We start from the raw sequence: 26,242 nt of genomic DNA on the forward strand, positions 1-26,242 counted from the left end.
AATTTTTTACTTTTTGAATGTTGTCTAGATTTCTACAACTGATTTAGGGTATTTTTGCACTGCTGAATCAGGAAATGGCATCCGTTTCTCTCCATCAGGTCAGGTTTACTGTAAACTGAATGGTGGGCATTGATAAAGGTAAGTACACGTAAATTGCATGTTGCTTCACCATTTTTCAAACTTCAGGGCTTGAACTTCCGTTTCTTGGAACTCCTGGAATGCTCAGCGGCGGGGAGGTCTCTCTTCAGAGTCCAACAGTAGTCAGCCATCATGACTGCGTCCCAGCAACCCTGATACCTGGTCTCCATCTCTTTCATGTCCTGATGGAATCTCTCCCCCTGCTCGTCACTCATTGAACCCAGGTTCTCAGGAAACTGGTCCATATGTGAAAATAGGTAGAGCATCTTGACGCTCATGTTGCAGCCCAGGTTTCTGAAAGCAGTCAGCATGTTGTTGACAAGTTCTGCGTAGTTTCTGGCCTTATTTTGTTACCAAGAAAGTTCTTCACTACCAGAACAAATGCCTTCCACGCTTCCAGTTCCAAATCGTTCATTGACTTTCCGAACTCTGGATCTCTGATGAGCTGGCGGATCTGAGGACCGTCAAAGATGCCAGCTTTCAACTTCTCCATGGTCAATCCTGGAAAAGCCTGGCACAAGTAAGTGAAGCAGTCACCATCCTTGTCCAGAGACTTGGTGAACTGCTTGATTAAGCCGAGCTTGATGTGCAGTGGTGGGAAGAGCATTCTGTCTCTGTCCACCAGAGGGTCGTTGATGACATTCCTTTCTTTGCAAGGCACCAATTACTCCCGCACAGGCCAGTCCTTCTTCGTGTAATGCTGAGCACGGTCCCTACTATCCCACATGCATAGAAAACATGGATACTTGGTGAAGCCAGACTGTTGTCCCAACAAAAAGTTCACCATCTTCAGGTCAACACAAATAAACCACTTATGCTGATCATAACCAATTTTCTCCAGCACATACTTCACTGCTTCATAGTGCTCCTTCAGTGTAGTCGAGTGAGCCAGGCGTATAGAGGCAGAACACATTTCAGTGATTGCTTGCTGCTGTCAATGAACAGTCTCCAATCTTTGGGTTCGTACTGTAGCACTCCAAGCTTGAGCAGAAGCTGCGCAATATCTGCACAGTACACCAAGTCCTTCTCTTCTGAGAAAAAACGGAGGCACTCTTGATGCCTGTTGCGGAGGAAGCTGATGCGAGCACTGTCAGAGAGGAGGTTTTTTCCTCAAATCTGGATGCCAACAGTTCGGCAGAGTCCTTTGACAAGCTGAGGTCGCGAACTAGATCATTCAACTCCTTTTGGGAAAATGGATGTGGAGCATCATCTACAAGAACCACTTCTTCTTCTTCTTCATGTCCTTCAACACTGGAGGCATCTTCGTTCACTAATGTCAGGAAGTTCTCCGACGATAGGCACTGGAATTTCATCACAATGAGCTACAGGACGACGTGCTGATTGAAGATCAGGATACTTGAGGCTGCTCTGGTTCTTTCTGTTGATCCCACCAATTTAAGGAGCCACACCAATTTATGGAAGATTTCGAGGTTTTATGATTTCAAACTGATCCCTTTTCGACATAATCACCCAGAACTATCGGACCTGAATACTTCTTGTCATTAAAATAATCATTTCCAATCAAAACAATTATTCAACATGGCATTTTACCCCCACCAACTTCTTCTAAAATGCTCCACACAAGCGTACATGTGAACAAAAATGTAAAAAAACAACATGTGGCCATAGCTCAAAAACTTGACCTGATTGAGCAAAACCAATGTGATTTTTTGATTCAGCGCATCAGATTCATCCTAAATCAACTGAAAAAGCGCAGACAACAAATTTGTTGTTGACCAGTGTAATAAAGGAAGGGAAATCAAACCAAAGTATAACTTATTAGGGTAAAAGAAGCTATAATTATACGAATAGAATAAAGTATTAATTTTCCTTTTACTTCAGCTGTATCATTACGGTTCAGTAGACTTCACTCACTGTGACTATAATAAATCCTTAAACTAATACAAAATAGAGCTTAAGAAATGCTCTCATTTTTAGAGCAATGCTCATATTTGTGGGATGCCCACCTATCCTGTTAGACTTGCTATGCAAAAATGCCTATATTAGTGTTTATTGAATAAAACAAACTTTTTGCCAGCCATTGTGCAGTGAGCCCAAGCTCACGAGGGGCAGGTGGCTTGAAAGCAGCAATAAAGACTTGACAAGAGCTTATTATTGAAATGGCCACATCTTTAATAATTACAGGTGTTAGTAGGCTTTGGCATAGGCATTGAGTATAGGGTTGCCATATCTCCTTTTTTCCCCAAGGCACTTCCTCTTTTTCATGGGTAGAGTCAGCATAGCGATCCATAGTTACAAGCAGAAGTCAGCTAATGTCTCTTCCTTTTGCTCTTCAAAATATGGCAACCCTAAATGTGTCCTGAATCAACCAGACTGATTTGTGGTTGATTACTCCACCAGGGTCAGCCCTGGGTTAAAGGATCCCCACTACAATGTGGATCAAATAAGGTGCACCCACCCAAACATCATTTGGGGAGTTCTGTGGCCTGTTTTCTGGGCCGTCATACAAAAATTCTCCCCCTGGATCCCTTTACCAGGTTACCTTTTCCTCCAGAAAGTTGCAGCAGTTTCTATGAGGTAGGCAAAACCTCCAGACAGGCACAATTTGTCTGCAGGCAAACTCCTGCATGGTCCCAACTATGGTGACTGATAATCCCATAGCAAGTTCGTGCATGTGCATTGCCCATTTACCTTTGGGCAGGGTCGAAACATACGGGGAAGGTGGGTGGGATGTCCGTTGCAGGCCACACCACCCACTTTCATTGCAACTGGCATATATGCCATGGAGGCAGACCTGAATGGAGACCGGTGCCCCCCCCAGTCTAACCCCTCCCACCTGCCTCTAATGCCCCTGCCCACCTCTCAAATTGACTGCAATTGGCCAGTTTAAATTCAGAATATTGGCAGGAAGGCTCAGCAGTCCTACAAGCAGCCAAGGCTGATGATGCAGCCAGTGGCTATGTGGTAGCGGATCTTTGTCCCCACCCTAGTTCGTCTGTTGTCACATGGGGCCGCAGTTGCTGCGTCCATCAAAATGGCAAGTGGTCCTTATATTACGTTTGTTCCTTGCATATTATGTTGCATAGAGTGAACTGATATAGCAATATAAGAAATATTAATTTTATATGCATGCTGTTGGAAGAGTTTGATATGTGTACATTATGCTATGTTGTTTGAATAATTAATGATGAGATGTCGTCTCACCGCAGGAATGGATTTTTAATTCAAAGGCCACTTTTAGAGATACTACTTTTTTAAAAAAAATCATATGTATATATCTTGATTAGATACTTACATAGTATCTAATTTTATTTGAAAGATTAGTACAGGTTATCACAATGAGCCAAATTTATTTTTGTTCTGCTTCCCTAATGCAAAGACCATTCTATTAAAATATCCCTATCAGAATTTGATTTTGCAGTTTGTCAGTTCTTGAACACACACACACCCCATAATGGTATCTTCTATTGTAATGTTTGATATTCTGACTAGTCCAGAAAATGGTAGCTGTGCCTAAATCCTGTTGAAGCCACTGCTCTGAGCTTACTATGTTTCAACAGGGTTAAGAAGCAGCTAACTTCATCTGCTGTGTATGCACGTGTGAGGGAAAATGAATGAATGAATATTAAGATTGGTTTTGAGTGACCTGATAGTAATCCTAGTTTAAATCCATGAATACTTGTATTTTGATGGGTGTGCTGACCTCCACAGAAAATGACTTGTTCAGAGTTCAAAGGCTGAAGACTGGAGCAGAACTCTGATGTTTCTTTAACAGCCAGCCTTAGGCTGAGCCCTATACAGCAGTTTTCTTTCAGACTGAAGTTCCTCTTTGCTCCATTGTGCAATGGTTCAGTTTGTATGTAACACTAAACTAGAGTTTATTGTGGTTTATTGTGAGCATGCAATTGACACCTACTTCTCTTCTCCCCAAGAGGGAGTGGGAGCAGCCTTGGCTTACTCTGAAGCAGAGATCACGATATGTTTTGTTCCAAACAAACCACAACTGGAAAGTCAACAGCAAACCTTGACCACAGCCAATCACAAACGAACAACCACACCCTAGGCCAATCCCAACCTCTCTCACCACAAAATGAACACAAGTGAATAGCAGAGAACCTGCACAAGTGACACTGACACAAAACCCCACATATATTAAATAAAATAGAAATATTGCCACCCAACCCCAAGCCCACTCACCTTTCCCCCTCCACCTCTTTCCCCTTTTCTTCCTAATGTCTCAACAAATGAAACTGATCTGTAAAAAATGTTACTTGGGAAAAAAAGATAGAGAGACATTGCACATACTTTTGTAAACCAAGAAAATCTTTAATAAAAATACAAAAACAAACAGCAAACCTTGACTTAACATTCTGGATTGTTTGGAGTCAAAAAAAGCACAATTCCCAGGTCCAACGTAATACTAAACCAAGGAATACAGTTTCCTGCTTCCACTTTCTTTGGGGGAGGAGAGAAGTAGGTGTTATCTGCATTTCATGATAACCATTTATTGTGGGTTTTTGTGATGTGCAAACATTTTCTGTTTATTTTTTATATAAAAATAGCTTTAATAGGTTGAACAATAGTGTGCTAAACTGTTCATTGGAAATATCTAATACGGTGGAGCCCAACATTACAGGTTTTTGCCTTTTGTAGCATGTAGTAAAATATGTGTACCTTGGTACTACCCTACTCTGTGTTTCTTTGGTCACCAAGAGTAGCTGGGAAAAGCACAATACCCGATAACACCAGCTATTGTATGTACTGGGTAGGTGTAGTGTATTTTTATGTGAAGTATTTGCTAGCAGCTTATCAAAGAACACATTTGCAATGGCAACAAGCTGGCCTTTATTGTTACTGTACACTGTAGTCTGGCTCAACCAATACTTGATAAACACACACATTAAACACCTATATTGCACCTTACAGCAAATGTTAAAACTTTGCTCAGGTCCCTGACCAACCCTTCACCAGTTAAATCCACTTCCTTATAATATCCCCTGTAGTCTCAGAGTTCAGTAGACTGCAGAACATTGCTTCTCCTTTAAGACACTAACATATCTGTGAATAATGTTGGGTTCACCAATAGAAATCATCAATTGTATACCTGCAAAATAGTTGCAGACTAAGCTCCTGTGATTATTCAGTAGATCATTGTGACAGTTGCTGGGAATTAATGTCTCTTCTGATCACTACTATTATTACTTGCATCTGGGTAGTAAAATTAAGATTGCTTGCAACAGACAACCTGTTGATGTGTTTCACTCATCTTTAATATATTATCATCTTATGGACATGATCGATACTGCCTTGTGCTGTGAAATATAGAGCAGGGAAAACAGGATGTTCATTATCTCTCTTCCTTTTTAATGAAAAAAGAACTGTGCTCATTCTGATTCTTCTCATCTCTGAAATCATAGTTGTAAGTTCTGTAGGTCAGATTACCCATGAACTACACTCCATTTGCTGATGCTGATTACACACAGCTGTTTTGGCAAGCATGTTTTGAGAGCAGCTGGATTACCCAGGTATGATTTACAATTTAATTATACATGGAGAAATTGGCATTATTTTAATGGTCATGGAGCAATTCATTGAAAATTCAAATGGCTTTAATAATATGTGTGCTACAATTCATAGTTTTATGAGCTGTTGTTTTTTAAAGAGATTATCTGTTTATAAGACAATATCTTAAGTGATCATAATTTCTGTGTGTGAAGTGTTTTACAAAATTGATTGAAATAATTTATTAAAGTAGATTGCGTGCAGTGGAACACTGATTTTTCTTACGTACCACTATACAATAGCCCAAATGTTTTGAATACAGAAAGAATGTTCAATCCATAGAATTTCCAACTAAAGGGATCTCTGATAGTAAAAGTCAGGTAGATGCTGCCTGGGGCAGTCCCGCCCCCCTCCAAAATCCTATCTTGTTAATAGACATAGGCATGGATTACATTGTATGTCGTGGTTCATTATTTTACTTATTTCTTTGGAACATATTAAGGTTCCTTATACAGACGGCAACCATTTTGTTCAGGGGTTCCATTCCTGACCTCCCCTTACCATGCATTGGCGGAGTGTGCATAAGCCCACCCTGTTTCGCCACCACTCCATTTTCAGGCCACTTCTGGGTAGGCAGCAATGAGCATGTGCATGCAAAATGGCCGCTGCGTGTACTCTCTATCCAGTATTGTCTACTCTGATTGAAAGTGCTATCTGATGAATATTTAGCTTACCTATCAGGTAGGTGAGGGGAGAATGGTGAATGGTATTGGTTTATTTTAAGCCCCTAACATCTTATAGAAGCCTGGAAAACAGGCCTAAGGTTGTGGGATGAATATCAAGAAACACATTTCTGTCCTGGCCATAGATTTCCACTTCAGTCTAGGAAAGTATTTGCTTTTAAAGGCCCAGACTTCTATCAGCCTGAACAGATCCTGCTACAGATTAGGTTGAGGAGAGAAAGTGCTTCTTCCAATCGATCAATCTGCAAAGGGGGCAAAGTTCCTAACAATTTTCATCCATTACTGAGGTTTTTAATTGCATTTTATGGATATTTATATAGACTTATTTTACTGTATTTTATACAGTAAAGCTGTATACAGTATTTTATACAGTAAGCTGCCTTGATGTATTTTATGAAAGTGCAGGTTTTACATACTAAAACAAATAAATACATAAAATCCAAAACTGCGAAAAACAGGTTTATGATACCCTGAACCCCAGTACCCCCCTCAAAAAAAAATCTTTTCCATATTATGGCTTAATTTGGAATGCAAAGTATTTAGCAGCCATGGCATTTACTAGCATGGTGCTGAACTAGGAGTCTGCATTCACCTGCTGCCTTACAACTCCACTAAGGGCATTAGGAAGACATCCCTCTCTATCAATTGCAGAAGCCCTTTACCACCAGTGAACAGTGGCACAAATCACTGCTAGCAAATTTTCAGATTTTCTCTGAAAAATTAAAGAAAGTCAACAAAAGAAAAGTGAATTTGAGATTAACGTAATACCACCTGCATTGCTGTTGTCATGAGGTGCTCTGGCTTAATGTTGTTGACGTGACCTAGCTATTTAGGCTGTTGAAGTGTTATGGAATGCTTATGGCAGTTACAACAGATGAGGAGAAAACTTTGGCAACTTAACCAGTAAAGGTTTAGGTGACTGACTGGGCTGTGTATTGTTGGTTAAAATGTGTTCAGTTGTGAAGAAAGTAGTCAGCGGTCTCTGACTGGTTGTCTGTTAAGATTGTGTGTGTGTGTGTGTGTGTGTGTGTGTGTGTGTGTGTGTAAGGCTGTCATGTCTGAATAGTGAGAGTACATGAGTATTCTGTGTTAATAGTATGAGTGGATGGGTGCCACTGAAATATGTGTGAGGAAGCAAGGGAGGAGTAAATGCAAACAAAAAAATTACATGTACGGAAAACAATGAAGGGCTTTTTTTGAGAATTTGTCTATATTCAAATGATTTGAGGATATAAATTAGGTCATAAAAATGAGCACGAAGGAGGCTCTGTGAATAATAAAGATTACTTGCCTTGGCTGAAAAATAGCATCTATATAGCTAGTAAGTAAGTAGAGTAAGTATTACCTTTGATTGCTGTTAAGCTATACGGTGGTGTCAGAAACCTAAAAGAGCAGTTTTGTAGAACAGTATAAATATTTTAAATTTGTATTGGTATTGCCTGATGTGTCTACATGGTTCCATACTGTACAATTTAACTGGCTAACTCTATCAGCTTTCAAAAATGGTGAACATTAATAACTTACAATTTGTCTTCCTTGAAATAAAAGTATTTATTATGTATTTGCTATTTGAGAGAAGTTAGAATATATACATTGGGTGGGTGTTTCCAAATAATGCTTAATCTGAACAAAGCCTTTAAATGAAAACATTATTGAACACCATGGTATATTGTTTATTTCATTGGTTGATGAAAACCTCCTTATTCTGTGTAATACGTCATCTTCAGCGGAAAATGTAAAGCAGAACGTGTGTGAATACTGCCCATTATTCCATGTACTTTGCCATCACAAAATTAAAGATTGAATGACAGGAGTTTGTAGTTTTTTCCTAAACAAGCTCAAAAGGGCTTGTTCACAAGTTTAGCTTCTGGTAACCAGGTGACTGTAGTGTTAGTGTTTATTTTAATATACCATATGTAAGTCATGCTGTTGCTATGAAACCAGACAGTCTTCCATTGATGCAATATGTGGACTGACATCTGTCAGCTTTTCCACCCAATGAAATGTGGCCCCATTATGTTTTAATTATTTGAAATATATTTGGAAGCCTGAATGCTGATACTGTATTCCTAAGCCCTGAAACATGTCATCTTATTGTGCCCTTATTTCCTATACGTTAAGCTAAATAGACTAACTGCAGTTAAGAGCCTGTCAGGGAATGTATGTCAAACACTAGGGGTATCATGCAATCAGACTGGTGTCAGGGTGGAAAAGTCAGTGGCTGGGAGGGTGGAGGAGGCTGACCTTGTTCTCTCAACATTGCCTTTACACTGAATGGAACAGATGAGATTCTGAATTATTCACAACACTGAAAGCTTATAATTGTTAGCATTGGTGGCAGCAACGGAGCATAGAGACAGATTTTTGTTGTTGTCAAAATGTCTGACCTGGTAACACTTCAAAGGCTTTCCTTCACAAAACTGTCTTTAAGAATTTAGTTACCTTCCCCCCTCAAAAGGGTTTCATATGTAGGATTATTTCCATTCTTGTTTCCTGTAGGAATCTGGGTCAAAGAGGTTCAAGTTGAGATTTAGCACTGATTTCAAGAAACTCAATAATGGAACAAAAGAGGGTTTTTTGAAGGCTTTGTTGTCTGGGCAGGTAATTTTTTCCAAGGGTATTGCACAATGCATAAAACAAACATTTGATATCATAATAGTCGTTTGGTTTTCTTATTAATAAATTGAAAGGGCTTTTTTCAGTAAAGCATTTCTTTGAATTTTGTAACACAGAGGTAAATAACAACATATTTCAACATTTTCCTGTCAAACTTCCTCCTCCTGCCTGCCTCCCACCTTCCTGTTCCATAAGAGGAGTCAATGCTTAGTTGGTTTAATTGGGATGAAGCCTTATCTAGAATGGGAAAAATGAAATAAATTATCAATAATCATTAAAAAGTTTTACTCAACCATGCTGTTCTGTAAAGTCAATTCATTTTACTTGTGTTTATGCTGGACATATTTATAAGATATTGTCTTCTGTCTGTGAAGTAGATTACAGTAGATTACATTTGCTTTACCTGCCTTTGGATACTAGATTGCTACAGTTTATTTATAGTAGTATAAATGCAACCGTCAGAATACTCTCTAAAGGATGTGACTATCCATACATTAAGATCTTCAGAAGATGGTGTTTTCACTGTTTGAGGCTAGGCAGATTACGACCACAGAGAGTGAAGGTCCTCTCATTGGTGGCATCCCATTATAAAATACTCTCCACAGACAGACACCTGTCTTCTTGTCTTTTGGTGCCAGGAAGTCTTTCTGCCCTACCCCTAGGCCTTTTGGAAATATATAGTTTTTATCTATCTTGAAAACCTTGCTGCCTTTTTTGTTTCATGACTGCTTAGAACTGTTTTGTTTGTATTTTAATCAATGTAAACTGTGTTTTTTTATTAAAAAATAAACAAGCAATCTATTAAAAGCAGAAGATGGTCTGCTTTTTCACTATCAGTATCAAACCTGATTATTATTTGAAAGTACAGTGGTACCTTGGGTTACAAACACCTCGGGTTACAGACACTTTGGGTTATATACTCCGCTAACCCGGAAGTAGTACCTCGGGGTAAGAACTTGACTTCAGGATGAGAACAGAAAGCACGCCGCTGCAGCAGCAGGAGGCCCCATTAGCTAAAGTGGTACCTCAGGTTAAGAGCAGTTTCAGGTTAAGAACGGACCTCCGGAATGAATTAAGTTCGTAACCAGAGGTACCACTAAAAAGGGGTGTGGGTATGGGTGTAAATCCTCATTTGTAGGTTTTGTTCTTGGTTGTAGTTGAGGAAGGAAAGTTTTGGTTCAGGCATAGGCAAACTCAGCCCTCCAGATGTTTTGGGACTACAACTCCCATCATCCCTGACCACTGGTCCTGTTAGCTAGGGATGGTGGGAGTTGTAGTCCCAAAACATCTGGAGGGCCGAGTTTGCCTATGCCTGTTTTGGTTCCATTCCAGGTTTGTATGACAAATAGTTTAGCTGCTGCTCCTTTCTAGGAGCTTGCATGGTTCTGTGTGAACCAAGTATTGTACTGAATGTTTGGGTTAAAAAATACATAACATCTCCATTTTATTACAGTCATACCTCGGGTTGAAGTAGCTTTGGGATGAATATTTTCGGGTTGCGCTCCGCAGACGCCTGGAAGTAACAGAGCGCATTACTTCTGCGTTTCGCTGCTCACGCATGCTCAGATGTTCAAAATGACGTCACGTGCATGCACAGAAGCGGCAAGATGCGCAGTCGCATGTTACATTCGCTTCAGGATGCAAACAGGGCTCCTGAATGGATCCCGTTCACATCCAGAGGTACCACTGTACTTTAATTTACCTCAGTAGAATTCAAAAGATGTGTATAGCCTTTTATACTTTCAGAAGGAAGATTTGAATTGATGTTGGGTGCTATGTTCATCCCTTCTGGTCATTTTGCACCACTGCATTAGTGTATTTGGTAATGGTTACTGTGGAATAAATTTTTCTGCTTGTGTAGTTACTGTACTTTAGATAATCACAGGACTTTAGTTTCCAGATGCTTTGATTCCCTTAATGTATAAAAATATATCCAATGGAGATTCACTAGAGCAAATCAGATCACATCTGACAATGACTATACCATTTAATTCATATTAATATTTGAATTTTGGAATTACATAAAATAGAAACATTTTAAATCATATATTGGAAATACACTGATTTAATTCCTCAGTTATAATTAACTTTGCATGTCTTTTGAGACAGCTTTTCCATTCATTTTATCAGGAAATTTCCACACATTGAAAGTACGAACAATTTGTCTCAAATATCACTTGTTCGGAGTTTACAGATTTAGCAGTCAGATACAAAAAAATGAAAATGAAATTAATTAGAAATAATATAATGTAATGAATTTAAAACTGCATGATGTTACTTCAAACCTCCTCCAAAAATATGCAGTATCCAAATAGCTTTGAGAGTATAAAATGTGAATGTATTTTCACACCAGCTTTATATAGTACTACTATCCGTTGGTTTTGGTGGCGCTGAGCTTAGATTCTGTGAAAGAACTGAGCTTCCCATCAATGGGTTCCATTGTTACTTTTGTCCATATGTCATCTTAAGACTTGCATTGCGAGATGCATGCCAACATCATTTTGAAGGGTATACACAAGCTTCTGGAGTGTTCACACAACAATAGTAAAATGAAAATCCATATAATCATTCTTACATATCCAAACACCACGTATTCTAATGCCTTTGTGTTTAAAGTGTGTGTGAGAGAGGGAGAGACTGAAAACCCCAAGTCCTCCTCAGTTGACCATATTCATCCATAGACTAGTAGAAGCCAAGCTGCAGTTTCTTGAGGCAGAAATTCTACCAGGCTGGGAGCAAGCCACATCTGCTGGAGGAAACTAATGTGCCTGCAGAGAGGGGATTATGAAGGAAAGAAAAAAGCAGCAGGAGGGAACTCTTTGTGTCACTTTCTACTAATCTTATCCAGTTAAACAAAAGAGCAGGATAAATAAATGAGCATGCAAGAGAGAAACTCTGTATACTTGAGAAACATTTTAAAGGACTTGATCCAAAGTTCACAATTGTATCACCATCTGAGTTGAGGTTTTTTGTTCGTTTTGTTTTTATCTCAGAGGGTTTATTTTGTGGACATCAGCCTTCTGGAGGTAACATTCTTCACTTCCGTGCTCCCCAACAAAATTTGTTATCAATATTTTTTGTAGCCCAACTCCACAGGGTATTTTTGTACCCATGCCTGAGCTGCTACTCCCTCACCACCACCAAAAGTACCAGTTATTATTGTTTGCATTGTTTATTTATTCAGAATATTGCATTGCTTTTTGAAGTTTTCATTATGAGATTTCTTATTTGATAAGGACCTAAAAGGTTCCATTTTTTTTTTGTTTAGGAGCTGGCTGGGTAAACATAATTAGACAACCTGGGGTGTGTATGTATATGTGTGTTTGGCATATGCAAGGCAGAATAAGTGTGTAGGAAAAGGATTAAGCACCCCCTATCACGAGTTACTTACCTGAGGGAGTTTTGTTATACAGTATAGATATCATAACCTCCTGTTCAGACTACTAATGTTGCAGAGCATCTAGGCATGTAGAATATTTTTGAGCAGCAGGATTACATTGGCTTAGAGTAGATTAACCAAAATGTGTGTTTATTGGTAAAAAGGGAGGTTCAGGTTTGTATGTAACTATGGTTTATGCAAAAGGGAAAGAAGGTTTCAGCAAACCTATTCCTCCTGCAGAGGAGAAGAAAAGAGAGAAAGTGTACTGCTTGCGCTGTTGAGTAAACCACATTTACGTACAAATATGTGGTTTGATATCCTGGTTAACTATTAAAGTTAGAATAAGCCAGAATTGCAGCCAAAATATTTAGGATTTCTTACATGTCCGGTAGATTACACATCGTAGTAAATATTCCAGATGCATAGAATCATAGAAATTGGAGAGTTGGAAGGGACCCCAAGGGTCATTAGTCCAACTGCCTGCAATGCAGGAGTTACAGCTAGTCCAGCATCCTGCTCTCACAGTGGCCAACCACATGCCCAGGGGAAACCTACAAGCAGGACCTGAGCGCCAGAGAACTCTCCCCTGCCATGATTTCCAGAAGCTGGTATTCAAAAGCATTACTGCCTTTTATAGAAGCAGCAGGATTGGTAACTACTGATATCCTCTAAACCAGGTTGCAGCATTTGTGACATTTTAGTTTAGAAAAAAGGCAAATGAAAGATGGCATTATATAAGTTCATAAAATTTTGCATGGCATTGAGAAAGTGGATAGAGAAAAGTCTCCCCACCCCCCAAAAAACCCCTCAAAAACACACATTCATACTTGTGGGCATCCAGTGAAGCTGATGGTTGGAAGATTTGAGGCAGAAAAAAAGAAAGTATTTTGTCATGCCATGGCATAGTTAAATTACGGAACTCACTCCCACAGAAACAATGATGGCTTCAAAAAAGGATTCAACAAATTTATAGAGTAGAGGGCTATCAATAGCCATGATTGTTATGCTCTGCCTCTACAGTTTGAGGCAACAATGCATCTTGGTACCAGTTTCTCGAAACCACAGTAGGAAAAAGTGCTGTGGTGCTCACCTCCTGCTTGAGTGTTTTCTACAGGCATCTGGTCATCCACTGTGAGAACAGGATTCTGGGCTAGAAGGGCCAATGGCCTGATCCCGCAGGCTCTTCCTGTGTTCTTATGATTCAATTACATCAATCTTATACAACGTGAACTGACTACCTGGTGATTGCTAGGCTTATTTCAAGGTGCCAGTGTTAGCCTTCAAAGTTCTAATTAGTTTAGGACCCATGTACCACCTCCTTCTTCATGTTCCTTCATGGATGCCTTGATCATCATCTGAAGCCTTTCTCTGGATACCTTAACTTTGTGAGACTCAGCTGATGGCAACAAAGGCTAATGCATTCTCTGTGGTGGCAGAGGTCCTGTGGAATGCCTCGCCAAGTAAGGCACTGTATGGTAAAGACATGACTGTTCAAAAGCACCTTTGGCTGATTTGTTTAGTGCTTGGCTGTCCTGGAATTGTTATTGTGTTTTTTTAAAAAAATGAGCATTATGGTATTTAATTGGGTTGTTTTATTTTTAGAATAATGTTATTGTATTGTGGCTTGTTAGCTGCCTTCAGTGCTTTCGTTAGTAGGTGTGGGGTATAGAATTAAATAAATCTAGAAATAAATTCACCAAGGAGTAAGTGCTTTTGTGAGCTGAAATAAAGATAGGTCTTTTGATCTACCTTAGCTTTCTGTTTTTGTTTCATTGTTATATTTGCTGGTATAGTTGTAAGCTTTCTGTTTTATTGTTCACATTCCTCCATTTTTATTATTCTATAGTGAACAGTAATTGTTCCCCTTTCGTTTGTATTGTTTCATTTCCTTTGTTTGGCTATAGCATTTCAACATCTTTCTCCTTCACCACCATTCCTACCTGCATTTCGTCCCACATATTCCTTTCAACCTTCATGAATGCGATTCTCTTTCACTCAAATGAGTCATTTCACTGCTGCTTCTCAAGCAATCCTGCCTCTCGTTGTCAGTTCTCCCTTTTCTTTAAGCAAAAAGATACTGTCCTTAGACAAATCTCTCTTGTTAAAATCGAAGTCAGATTTCATTTTCACTCTCCACAAAAATATACCACAATAACCTAGCAATCAAATCCTCTTGACTAAATCCCTTCCAATCCACCCCAAACTATTATCAAATAATCCCCCAATGTCAAATCAAATGATCAGTTCTTAATGTCTTCCCGCATGTTGCTCTTCTCAGTCCGTCTCTTATAGAAATCCCTGTTCTGTTATTTGCTAGGCTGCTGGTGATGTTTCCAGACAAATTAGTTCACAATTGGTTTCTTTAAGAAAGCATTTTACAGAATAATTCTCAAAATTATAACCCTTCAAATGGTGGAGACCACTAAAAGTTGGTGAATATTTGTGAATGATTATGATGCTTACCATCCATCCCTGTGGTTTTGCATGGTTTGTTGATGGTTACTGGTTTGCATACTGAAGCTTTCTCAACAGCTTCATAATTTTCTGAAGTACCCTTTTGAAGTGAAATCGCTTTGAAGCAATACAAGAAAATCTATGATAATTTAGATTTTTTTATGGCACTTGTAATGACTATATTCATTAAATATAATGTTTATTTAAAGAAAAGATATAAGAAAATCTAGTATTTGAATTTGTAGGTGCTGAACTGAACAGATAAGTACTCAGTCTTATGTATATGCTGGATTAATTAATATTTACTACATTTTATCATGTGTATGGGGTGTTAAGGAAAGGGTAGTACCTGTGGTGGGAGACATGTTGTGCTCTTTCTGGGGTAGTCTGTCCACCTTTGGTCCCCCACCCTGCACTCAGTTCTTACCTGTGGCTCCTAGAAGCTGTCAGCATGTGACAGCAGCCTCACCTTGAACGTATTTGACTGGCTGACTAATCCAAGTGAGGGTAACCAATAGGTCTCAGACCCTCAATGATTTAGAGACTTCCCCCGAATGACAGACAAGCTCTGGTGGATTGAGCAGACGAGACCAATAGTGAGTCCAATGGTCAAGAAGGCAGTTTCTGCCCATGCTGTAGAGGGAAGTGAGGGGCAGAAGGGGCTCATCAACCTGGGAAGGCAGCCCATCTAGGAGAAGGAAGACTCTGAGCATAAACCTCAGTTGCCTTGCAGGATATATTCAGTAGAAGTCACGGCTAAGGAGTGACCCTACACAAATCCAGAGTGGAGTCCCTAAGACAGTTGGATGGTGTCTTGTCTGCCTCCTTCCGGAAACTCCCGCAGCCTAGCTGGTGCCAAACGTATTGCTCTCTGCTTTCCTTTGGACCACATCAGCGACGCTGGCCGGGGTGGGTGGGTCCTGTCATCTGGTCAGCCCAGGACCTCCATACACACTGCCCAGGCATGCACTCACCTTCAGAGGCAATCTTCATTGTCTTGCAAGACAGACAGGTGCCAACAACAGCTACATTTTCGGGGACAGCTGATGTTTTGAAATTAACTTGCATGCAACCTTTTCTCTTAGAAAAACGTGATTTCTATAAATTCTTAATATAGATATAAATTTCTACAAATTTATTTACATTCCTTTAGCTCAGCGTGTTGTAGCAACCAAACCAAGGCTTTGCTTAGTGTGGTAGTGGGATTGTGGTTTAAGTTATCTCCTCCTTACAAGGCAAACTGAATTTTGTTCAAAGTAAACAAAGTTGAGACAAGCCAAGTGCACCTGATGATGATATTATTTTATACCCTGCCTTTTTCCCTGACAGAACTCAAGGCAGCATATTCCTCCCCCTGGTTGAAGGCCCACTTAATTAGGTCTAGGAAAGGAGACAAGCTGTGGGTGTCTCCCAATAAATTTTGCTTTTTCATGAAGGATAGATATTTGATGTCATTAGAATAATTTTCCTCAAGAAGGAAATGTTATAAACCAATGAAAAGATATAAACTAACTTAGAGAGTCACCCTCCTTGCTGAATGTCGGGTGCATGGCAAATGCTTCTTATTTCAGCAGCAATTTAAGGTAGATTTCTGTTTTTATGATTAATTATTCTTCTCTGTATGTTTTCTGCATGATTTTTTTATGCACACTGTTTAGATATTCTGAATATGAAGGTGTATGTAAATACCTTCAGTAAATAAAGTTCTCAGTGGGGATTATGAAACTAGTAGCTCAAGGCCCAAAGAATCTTGTTCCATCAGTTCCTGTGGAGTCCCCTCTGCTGACTTCCTCTGTTCTCTGACTCAAAAGGGTAAGTGGGGGGAGAGGTAGGAGAAGAAGGGATACCTATTCTGAGTGCCAGCAAGCCTTCTGTGAAATTTAGTACAGTACTTGTTAAAGATCAAGCCCATTTGGTGAACAGCTTTACACCCTAGCCACCTGTGCATTTTGCAGCACTGGAAAATAAGAGAAAACAGATCATGTGCTATTTTGTATTTGATTAATCTTAAAATATAGGGGTTGTTGATGGCTTGGAGAGTTTTGGCTTTGGTCTCGTGACAGGGCTTCTTTATTCAGAATACCGGCTTCAGAATCATACTTGGCTATTTTGTACATGAAGACAGTCTTCTGATATTTAAGATTCTAGATAAGATGACCCAAAATATCCATGTATTAAGAGTCATCAGTTTGACTAATGGTAGACCATAGCTACAGATCATCTTAAGCACCTCTTCAGAGCATCATTTTTCCAGCTCAGTTGATTTCTGACATATCTCACTTTATCAGTCACTGAAGTGGAAATTCCATCACTCTTCTATGTGTTTTGAATTTTTCTTGTGTTTATTTGTAATAGGTTTTATGGATGATTAGTTATGTGAATTGTGTCCTTTTTTTGTGGAACTGGCCAGTTCTTAATTCCCGTGCCACCATGTAAAACTCGAGTTTTTATTTAAGCTTTTCGTGTTAGCATAGTTGTACTGGTTTATTATTTGCCCTTTTTTATATGTGAAAATAAAGTCTGTTGTTGAGAGAATGTTAATATTATATATACATATATATATATATATATATATATATATATATAAATATCCAGGAGGTTATTGCTTAATAATTAATAAATTCACAAAAGAATAAGCTTAAAAGACTAATAGTATGCAATATTATGTCTTCTTTTAAAAATAGATAAAGCACTGTCTTGTATACTTCTGTTCCTAAGACTATTTTGACTTCTGATGACTTAATTTACCACTTTAAAGTTTTATAGATCTCTTCCTATATAAAGCAGGAAGAGACTGGCAACAGAGCAGCATAAATACACACCACAAAGTTCTGTTCCAATATATTTTGCTCATTATTTGCTCAAATACATTTTGAAGTTGTCAATATTCATCTGTCAGTAATTTATCTGTATAAATTTACAGAATCTGTTTCTGTTGCTTTTGAAAAAGCTTTTCAATTTCAAAATGAATGTTGGAACTGATCAGTGGCTTAATACATTATTACACAAGTGAGCAGAGACATGACATTTATCACTATATTTAGAACAGATTCCTGCAGTAGCAAAGAAATTCCATGAGCAGAACAGCCTGAAATAAGCAAGTTGCCTTGTGATGTGTTTACATTACATTCACTTTTTAATAGGGAGTTTGATTAAAAGGATTATCCGGTGTTGAGATCACCTGCCCTCTCAGTTTTGGAAAAGTTATCTTATGCAGTTGTTTTTTGTTTTAAATTATTGCTCCGACCAACCAATATTTTGTTGTTTATGTGTTTATTTTGATTTTAATCTCTCTTTTTGTTTTTTGTTTGAAAGATAACTAGAGAACACCTGAAGTTTAAACACTAGCAATGTAAAACGTTCATAGCTGTGGCCAGGGGGAAAAAATCATTCAAAACCCTAAAATGTATTTTATATAATTGAGTTTTTATTTCTATTCTTTGACAGTGGTGCCTCCAGTTATGAACGGGATCCATTCCGCAGGCCCGGCCACATCCTGAAAACTTCATAACTGGAGGTGCCCTTCTGTGCACGTGTGCAGCGCAATTAAGTGCTTCTGCGCATGCACACATTGCGAAACAGGGTTGCCGCGTTCACAACCCGAGGATTATGTTACCCGAAGGTAATGTAACCCGAGTGTTAGATAGTGGGTAGACATAGCAGACGACACAGCGATTTCTCCAAAGCAGCTCTTTATTTGTAAGCTGGAACAGAACTGAACAGCAAACAGCTCAGCCGGCCTGCTTTTATAGGCAGCCGGCTATCAACATTGTAGCAACAACAACCCAGGGTTTCCTGCCTAAAGTAACTGATGTGGACCTGAGTGAAAACTACGGTATATGCATGATACTCCTGGTGGCCAGGGTGAGAACTTCAATACATAACACCGAGGGTCCACTGTATATTGTATTGTTGTTTTATTGCTATGGCTGATGGCTGACACTTCATTCATTCATTCATTCATTCATTCATTCATTCATGACTTCTGTTCCTTCTTTTTATTCGTAGTTTTCCCTATCAAAATGTAAAAGGAAAATGGATGGTTTATCTATGTAGCATTAATCCTTGTCATTAGACAAACTGAAATAATGAAAGGGGGCGCTGAGAGATATTTAAGGAATTAAGGCTCTTGTAAACCTAGGACGGAGTGAAAAGTTCTAGAAACAAGATGTTTTTGGAAGACAAGAGAGATATCAAACTGATCTCAGCCACTGTTAGTGAACAGAAGATATGAAGGAGATAATAGCATCCTATATAAGTGCTTGGAAAGAGGTGCTGGTTTGGTGCTCTTACAAGTAAGCAACATCATATATTAAAGGATATGCTAACTGCTGATTCTTCGTTACAAAAGATTTTAGATCCCACCTGCCAGTTATCCATTCTGCTCCAATTTCCCTTGTGAAATTGTGAACTATTTGTGAAATTTGTGAACTATTGCTATAATCACTGTTGATTTTATCCATATGATGCATGGTAATTAACATCAATTTTGAATTTGTAATTGTGATTTACTGTAGATTTTACTTTTCTCTCTGTGTGTGGCTGTGTTTTTTTTAAGGCAGAATGTCCATACAGTATTGTTAGCTATTGCCTTCAAAATTTAGCTGGGTTTTTTTAAAATTAAAAAAAATTAAACCAAATGTTTTCTCTTAAAACTACACAACCTAAGGAGGACATACAAAGCATGTGAAGGATGACGAGAGCATTATATGCATTAGCTGGAACTGGCATCATGTTGCCAAACCATATTAATCCTTAAGGGAACTTGGTGGGTGAAACTACTGTTCTGAAGTGAATGCTGTAATTTTCCATAGAAGTTTAAAAGGCCTGCAGGCATGCTAAAAACTTAGCTGGATATTGCAGTTAACACTCTGTAACATGACCCCAAAGCCTAATCTACATAGCAACAATTCAAATACATGTTATAATAATATATGTTTCCAGCTCTGTGGAACCAATATAGTACAGTATTGTTATTTTCCCCTCTTTGACAGCCAACCATTAAATCCACTATTTTCATCTTCTTTTCTTACCTCTAATATACTTTAATTATAGGCAGACTCTATATCAGTAAATAGAGCTGTAGGGAAAAAAATAGACTGAGGTTTCTAAAGAGATCTGAAACTTTGTACTTAACCATTAATATAATTACTGGAGTTACCTTACCTTTTAAAGTTTGGTTGTGCTTGGGGTTAGGAGCAGAGCAATCAAACTTCATCCTAATTTAGTATAATGGAAGTTTTAAGTATCTTTCAATATTTTGGGTGGCGAAAGTCCAGTGGTTGAATACTTACATATTTCTATATATTTACATATTCTTACTCCTGAGCAGGTCCATAGCTGGTCAGTGTCTAGGTAGGAGGCCCGATGGGAACCACACATGGAACCTTGCGTTCCATGATGGAAGAAACATGTGACATAAAAGTATAAAGAAATAAACATAATTTTATTATCTATTTTTTTACAAAACAAAACAAAACACATTTTCAGGTATTGACCCATTTTGGCCCATTACTTTTTTATTATTCATTGTAAATTGAATATGCATGGAATTTTAATCTCTGAAATGACTCAACATGTGCAGTCTCATCTTCTTGTTCTGTCACTGTGATTGCAGTTCCAGATATATGTGCAGAAGCCTGCTCCTAAGCATGTATAGTTCCCAGCTAGATATAGAAGTTCATACAGTTGATATAAAGATAGCTGTGTGTGCCTTTTGTGTGTGTTAAAAAAAGAATTTAAAAAATACTGAAGAAACATCCTCTGACACAGTATTCATGTGTATGAAATGGTCCCCTCAGGTCATGACTATAGATTTAATCTTCGGAAATATTATTCTGAATTAAGCATTTCATAGAACATCATTCACCTGGCTATTTTAATCACTGCTATTTTTCTATAAAAAGAGGTGCCGGAACTTTCCACAAACACCTCCCTTGTTCTCTCATACTGGCAATGGCACCCACCAGAGAGGTTCCAGAACTGAGTTCCTATCAAGAGCTATCAATAATACTTATCAATAATATTTCCTAGATGGCTTACAATATAAAAAGAAACAGTATACATTGTTTCAAAATACAGTTAAAACTACGAAGATCAATGAGAATAACTACCAAACAATTTATGTTGTGCTGTTATTTCATTAATGGTGCAGAACCTGTTTAGTAATCTTTACACTTCTTTGCATGTGAGAGCAATAGATAGGAAAAATCTCTAATGAAGTATTTTAATGTTGTCATGTTTTTTAAAAGATGATTTAAATTGTTGAAATCGTTAGTTATGCAATTTTGTTGGGGGGTTTCACTTATGTTATGAAGATAGCCAAAGCATTTTGGTAACTCCCATTAGAACATGCTCCTCATGATAGAGATAAGAAAGAAAATGAAAACATACTAAAGTTTGACTAAAGTTTGTTGGCACTTAAATTCACTTACCTTTCAGGTACTTTTTGGCATAAAAAATGATCATAAAGTTATAACCTCAGTTCTAAAAGTTGCATGTTATTTGTCATTGGTTTGCTCTGTAGAGAAGATACTTTGATTTCTTGATCGGAGAAAAAGGGCCTTCAATTTGAAGAAGTTCATAGTATGACAAGGTGAAAATGTCATGCAATAATGAGACAGCATTGTGGTATCGAAAGTATTTTTTTAAAGCCAACAGTTTCAAGAAACTCCACACTAAAACGCCAGAAGCACATTTTATTTTTCTTGACCTCCTTTGCTGATTGACAATCTCTAAGTTTCAACATTAAATACCCTTCTAAATTTAGCAGAAATTCATGCTTTGTAGTTCGACTCCTCTTTTGCAGCTTTCTAGAGGAGTGTTTGTACTGTAGTACACTGCAGAAAGCTTTTTACTATCAGACTGCCTGCCTTTCTAAATATATATTGGATGTTTGTCTTTCCACATGGAAAAGCACTCGGTTGGTTTTCTTTTCCAGGGGCAAATTTTCTACAGAGTAATTCTGTGAATTCTTAATTTACATACAGGTATACAGTGGTACCTCGGGTTAAGAACTTTATTTGTTCTGAAGGTCCATTCTTAAACTGAAACTGTTCTTAACCTGAGGTACCACTAATGGGACCACCCACTGCCGCCACGCCGCCGGAGCACGATTTTGGTTCTCATTCTGAAGCAAAGTTCTTAACCTGTGGTACTATTTCTGGGTTAGCGGAGTCTGTAACCTGAAGCGCCTGTAACCCGAGGTACCACTGTACATGATTTAGGGATGCGGGTGGCGCTGTGGTCTAAACCACTGAGCCTAGGGCTTGCCGATTAGAAGGTCGGTGGTTCAAATCCCCACGACGGGGTGAGCTCCCGTTGTTCAGTCCCAGCTCTTGCCCACCTAGCAGTTCGAAAGCACGAAAGTAGATAAATAGGTACCGCTCCAGCGGGAAGGTAAACGGCATTTCCGTGCGCTGCTCTGGTTTGCCAGAAGTGGCTTAGTCATGCTGGCCACATGACCCGGAAGCTGTCTTCAGACTAACGCCAGCTCCCTCGGCCTATAGAGCGAGATGAGCGCGCAACCCCAGAGTCATCTATGACTGGGCCTAATGGTCAGGGATACCTTTACCTGTACCTTTATACATGATTTTCTTTTTGTCCTTCTGTCTGTCACACACTTGCCTCCCCCCAAAAAAAATTTTTTAGACATGTTAAGCAATGCTAGGAACATAATCAGCTTCTAATTTAAACCATATGAAACAGGGTGGGTGGGGGCTCCAGGCACCTTCTTCCTTGTTTGGGAAGGAAAATTCCCAGATACCAACCACTACTCTTACCATCCCCTACATTGTTTTGTAGGGGAAAGGAAGATATCTGAGAAGGGGAAACATATGTAATGGTTTGAAATGATTCTATTGATTGTAGCCTCCACATATATCCCTTTCAAAATACTTCCTTCTTCCTTTAAAAGGATTTTTAAAGGTATGGTTGCATACCTTCACTTTCCTACCTCAAGATCACAATATGGATAGCACTGGAAAAATGGATGGCAAGGGAAAAGAGCCTAGAATGGATACATTTAGAAGCAGCAGTGAGCTTATTGGAAACTGAGCTAGCTGAGCTGGGATGCTGAAATAATAATGGATGGAAGGAGCAGGAATGCAAACCTTGTTTCTCAGAGAAGGATGAGCACTTTCAACAATTAAATTCAGGACAAACATGGACACTGATCGCGAAAATCTGGGAATGATATAGAAGTATTAAAAATATTGGTGTTGGCAGGCTTTTCATCCCCTGGTATCAGTGCAATTCCTTCTGGAGCAGTGCACGTTTTCGATAAAAAGAAATATCATACATGTTCTATCATAGTAGTACACTGATAAGCACTGGAAATACTTTTGTATTAATACATAGGAGTTGACATTTGGGCAAGAGGTCTACACCTTCCGACATGAAGAGAAAATGCTGCTCCTTACTAGTTTTGAAATGTAACAAAATTATTTTTGTGTAACAAAATTCTTAGAAGGGTGATTTCGGTATTCACAATATGTATTTCATATATAAAACCTGAGATTCATACAGGAAAGCATTTCAGCCCTCTAGAATAGTTTTGATAAGACAAGATGGTGAAAGACCTGTTCCTCTTAGAATTCTGAATCACAATATGATTGCAAATTAAATAAATGCTCCAAATCAGTTTAAGGGAGATGACTGATTAATTTGTTTGAAACAAAATGCTCTGAAGGCAATAAGTGAGCAGAAAGAAAGGAATTTTAGATTTCTTTTGTTGGACAGGAAAGAAGCACAGCTTGATATTGCGTAGTGATGAATTCTGTATTTCAGTGTAATATTCTTTTGCATAGGAACTGGCACATTCCATTGCTCAAGCTTTGTATTTTAATTAAGTGGCATATTTCAAATATCTAATACTGAAAGGACCACTGAGAAAAAAGATATCATTAGGTTCTGCCTCCTGAAGACAAAAGGTGGGTGGGAGAAATGGCATGTTACTACAAGAAATAACAGCCCTGTTCATGAGCTACTATCAGGTATTTAAGTTCTCAGAGGTTTCTTTATGCCTCAAGGCAAAATAGTGGCACAGTCATTTGTGCAAAACCCATTTCATAAATTTTAAAATCTACAATAAATTATTATTGTGTCATAGAAATTGCTTTCTACCTGTTGAGTGAAAATTCACATAATTGATTTCTCTGTTATATTCACCATATATGTTTCTGTGCATAGGTGCCGGCTCCTAGGGTCCAGGGCACTTTCAGCCCCCTCATTGTTTTTTTGGGTGAGATCCCCCTATCAGATGTTGGGTAGTGGGTGCACACCTTGCTCAAGGCTCTCAAACACAATCTTCCTTGCATGAAGAAGTTTACAAAGGGCTGTTTGAAAGTGCTCTGCTCCCTTTCAAAGTTGCAACAAATCACTGTGATGCCAGGCGATTGACAGGTGGGCATTGCCACCCACCTGCCAACTTTGGCCTGCAAGGGGTGGTGAAGATAAGGTTCTAGTGTTCTGGCCAGAAAACATTTCCCACCCCTGATGTATTCGCTTGTTGGCATTAAGAGAGCATACCAGCAATTTGTGGTAGATTATACCCAGATAAGGGACGCAGGTGGCGCTGTGGGTTAAAGCCTCAGCGCCTAGGACTTGCCGATCGAAAGGTCGGCGGTTCGAATCCCTGCGGCGGGGTGCGCTCCCACTGTTCGGTCCCAGTGCCTGCCAACCTAGCAGTTCGAAAGCACCTCCGGGTGCAAGTAGATAAATAGGGACCGCTTACCAGCGGGAAGGTAAACGGCTTTCCGTGTGCGGCTCTGGCTTGCCAGAGCAGCGATGTCACGCTGGCCACGTGACCCGGAAGTGTCTCCGGACAGCGCTGGCCCCTGGCCTCTTAAGTGAGATGGGCGCACAACCCCAGAGTCTGTCAAGACTGGCCCGTACGGGCAGGGGTACCTTTACCTTTACCTTTATACCCAGATAATACAAACCTATGTGTATTTACTTGGAAACAAGTTGTACTTATTCAGTGGGAATAACTCCCTAGTTTAGGATTGTGGGTTTCATGCTGTAATTTTCTTTATTGGCCAAGATCTCTCAGCTAAGATGTCAGTCATGCTGTTAAATAATTACCTTTTGTTGGTCTCTCTCAAACACAGTTCAGTTACAGCTAAAAGTCAGCTTTATGTAGTTTGATTAATAGTTTTGCTCCTGTTACTTACATACCTGATTATACAAATATATAAATTATATATTATCTGTTTAATCCCTTTACAGGTGGACTTAAATTGAATGTAGATCAGAATTTCAAGTAATCTGGCCTGATGTGCATACAGAAGGAATGAAGCATGGATGTGAAAGAACGCAGACCTTATTGCTCCCTGACAAAGGGCAGAAGAGACAAGGAACGGCGTTACACAAATTCTTCAACAGAAAACGATGAGTGCAGAGTTCCTACACAGAAGTCCTACAGCTCAAGTGAAACTTTGAAAGCTTTTGATCATGATTCCTCCAGATTGCTGTATGGAAACCGGGTAAAAGACTTGGTCCACCGGGAGTCAGATGAGTATAGCAGACAAGGTAGGCATACTATTCTTAAGCAGTTAACAGATACATTTGTATACCAGTATGCAGAATTCATACTTTAGGTGATCCCTTAATGTCAGTCTTATAAATTGTTCAGGAATGTTTGAAATTTCTCTCATAATACTATTGCATTTGCTTTACACTCCTTTAACAAATGGCAGGGGATTTAGACATGATCATTACTTTAAAAAATACTCTGATTTAATCTCTAAGGTTTGCTGAGAATGTCCTCTTTCCTATGTATATTCCAAATCAAATACAACAAAGGCATTTGTTGGAACATTTGTGAGATTCTTATTTTGTGGGTTAGAAATACTAACGCAATGTACTCAGTCCCTGAAAGCAACAAGCAGCACGGGCTTCAGCCTTGGTTCCTTGCCAGCCCACACAGCTGGTAAGACAACTGCAGAACTATTTTGACTTGCCATATTGTTGTGGAGCTGTTCCAAGGAAACAAAGATCCTGTCTTTTCCAGTTCATTTTTGACACTGCCACTTGTGAGGTTTAAGCACCTTTACAGGAACGTATGAGCAAATGGGACTTGTCAACATGTGAAGGTAGCCCATCTAGGAGAAGGAAAACTCTAATCCGAAACCTCTGCTGCCTTGTGGGATATCTTCGGGAGAAGGAAAGGCTAAGGAGTAAGCCCTGCGCTATCCAGAGTGGAGTCCCTAAGACGGTTGGATGGTCCCTTGTAAGCCTCCTTCTGGCAACTCCTGCATCCAAGCTGGTGTCAAATATATTGCTCTGTTTTCCTTTAGAGCACATCAGCAAGGCCAAGGGGGTGTCTTCTTGTCTGGACAGCCCAGAGCCTCCATACACACTGCCCGGCCTTCCTCCCCAGGGAGGTCACTTCGGTGCTGTTAGTGCAGCAGTTTGACTTTACCTCTGGAAGTACCTTCCATTGTCTCTT

At 39.2% G+C, this 26,242-nt stretch overlaps 1 protein-coding gene across 26 annotated transcripts in view; it reads left to right on the forward strand.

Annotated features, from left to right (window-relative positions):
- TENM3 (teneurin transmembrane protein 3) overlaps positions 1-26,242 on the forward strand; it is a 1,288,912-nt gene that overhangs the window by 959,057 nt on the left and 303,613 nt on the right. For 25 of the 26 annotated variants that reach the window (XM_079991304.1, XM_079991293.1, XM_079991322.1 and 22 more), the window contains one exon: positions 25,021-25,323. In XM_079991304.1, coding sequence (XP_079847430.1) covers positions 25,092-25,323 — 232 coding nt within the window. In that variant the 5' untranslated portion in view covers positions 25,021-25,091. Of the gene's footprint in view, positions 1-25,020; positions 25,324-26,242 lie in introns of those variants that run through there. The other variant, XM_079991301.1, reaches the window with a different exon arrangement.

The sequence above is a fragment of the Podarcis cretensis genome (genome assembly GCF_951804945.1).
Source record: "Podarcis cretensis genome assembly, chromosome: 9".
Classification (NCBI taxonomy): domain Eukaryota; kingdom Metazoa; phylum Chordata; class Lepidosauria; order Squamata; family Lacertidae; genus Podarcis; species Podarcis cretensis.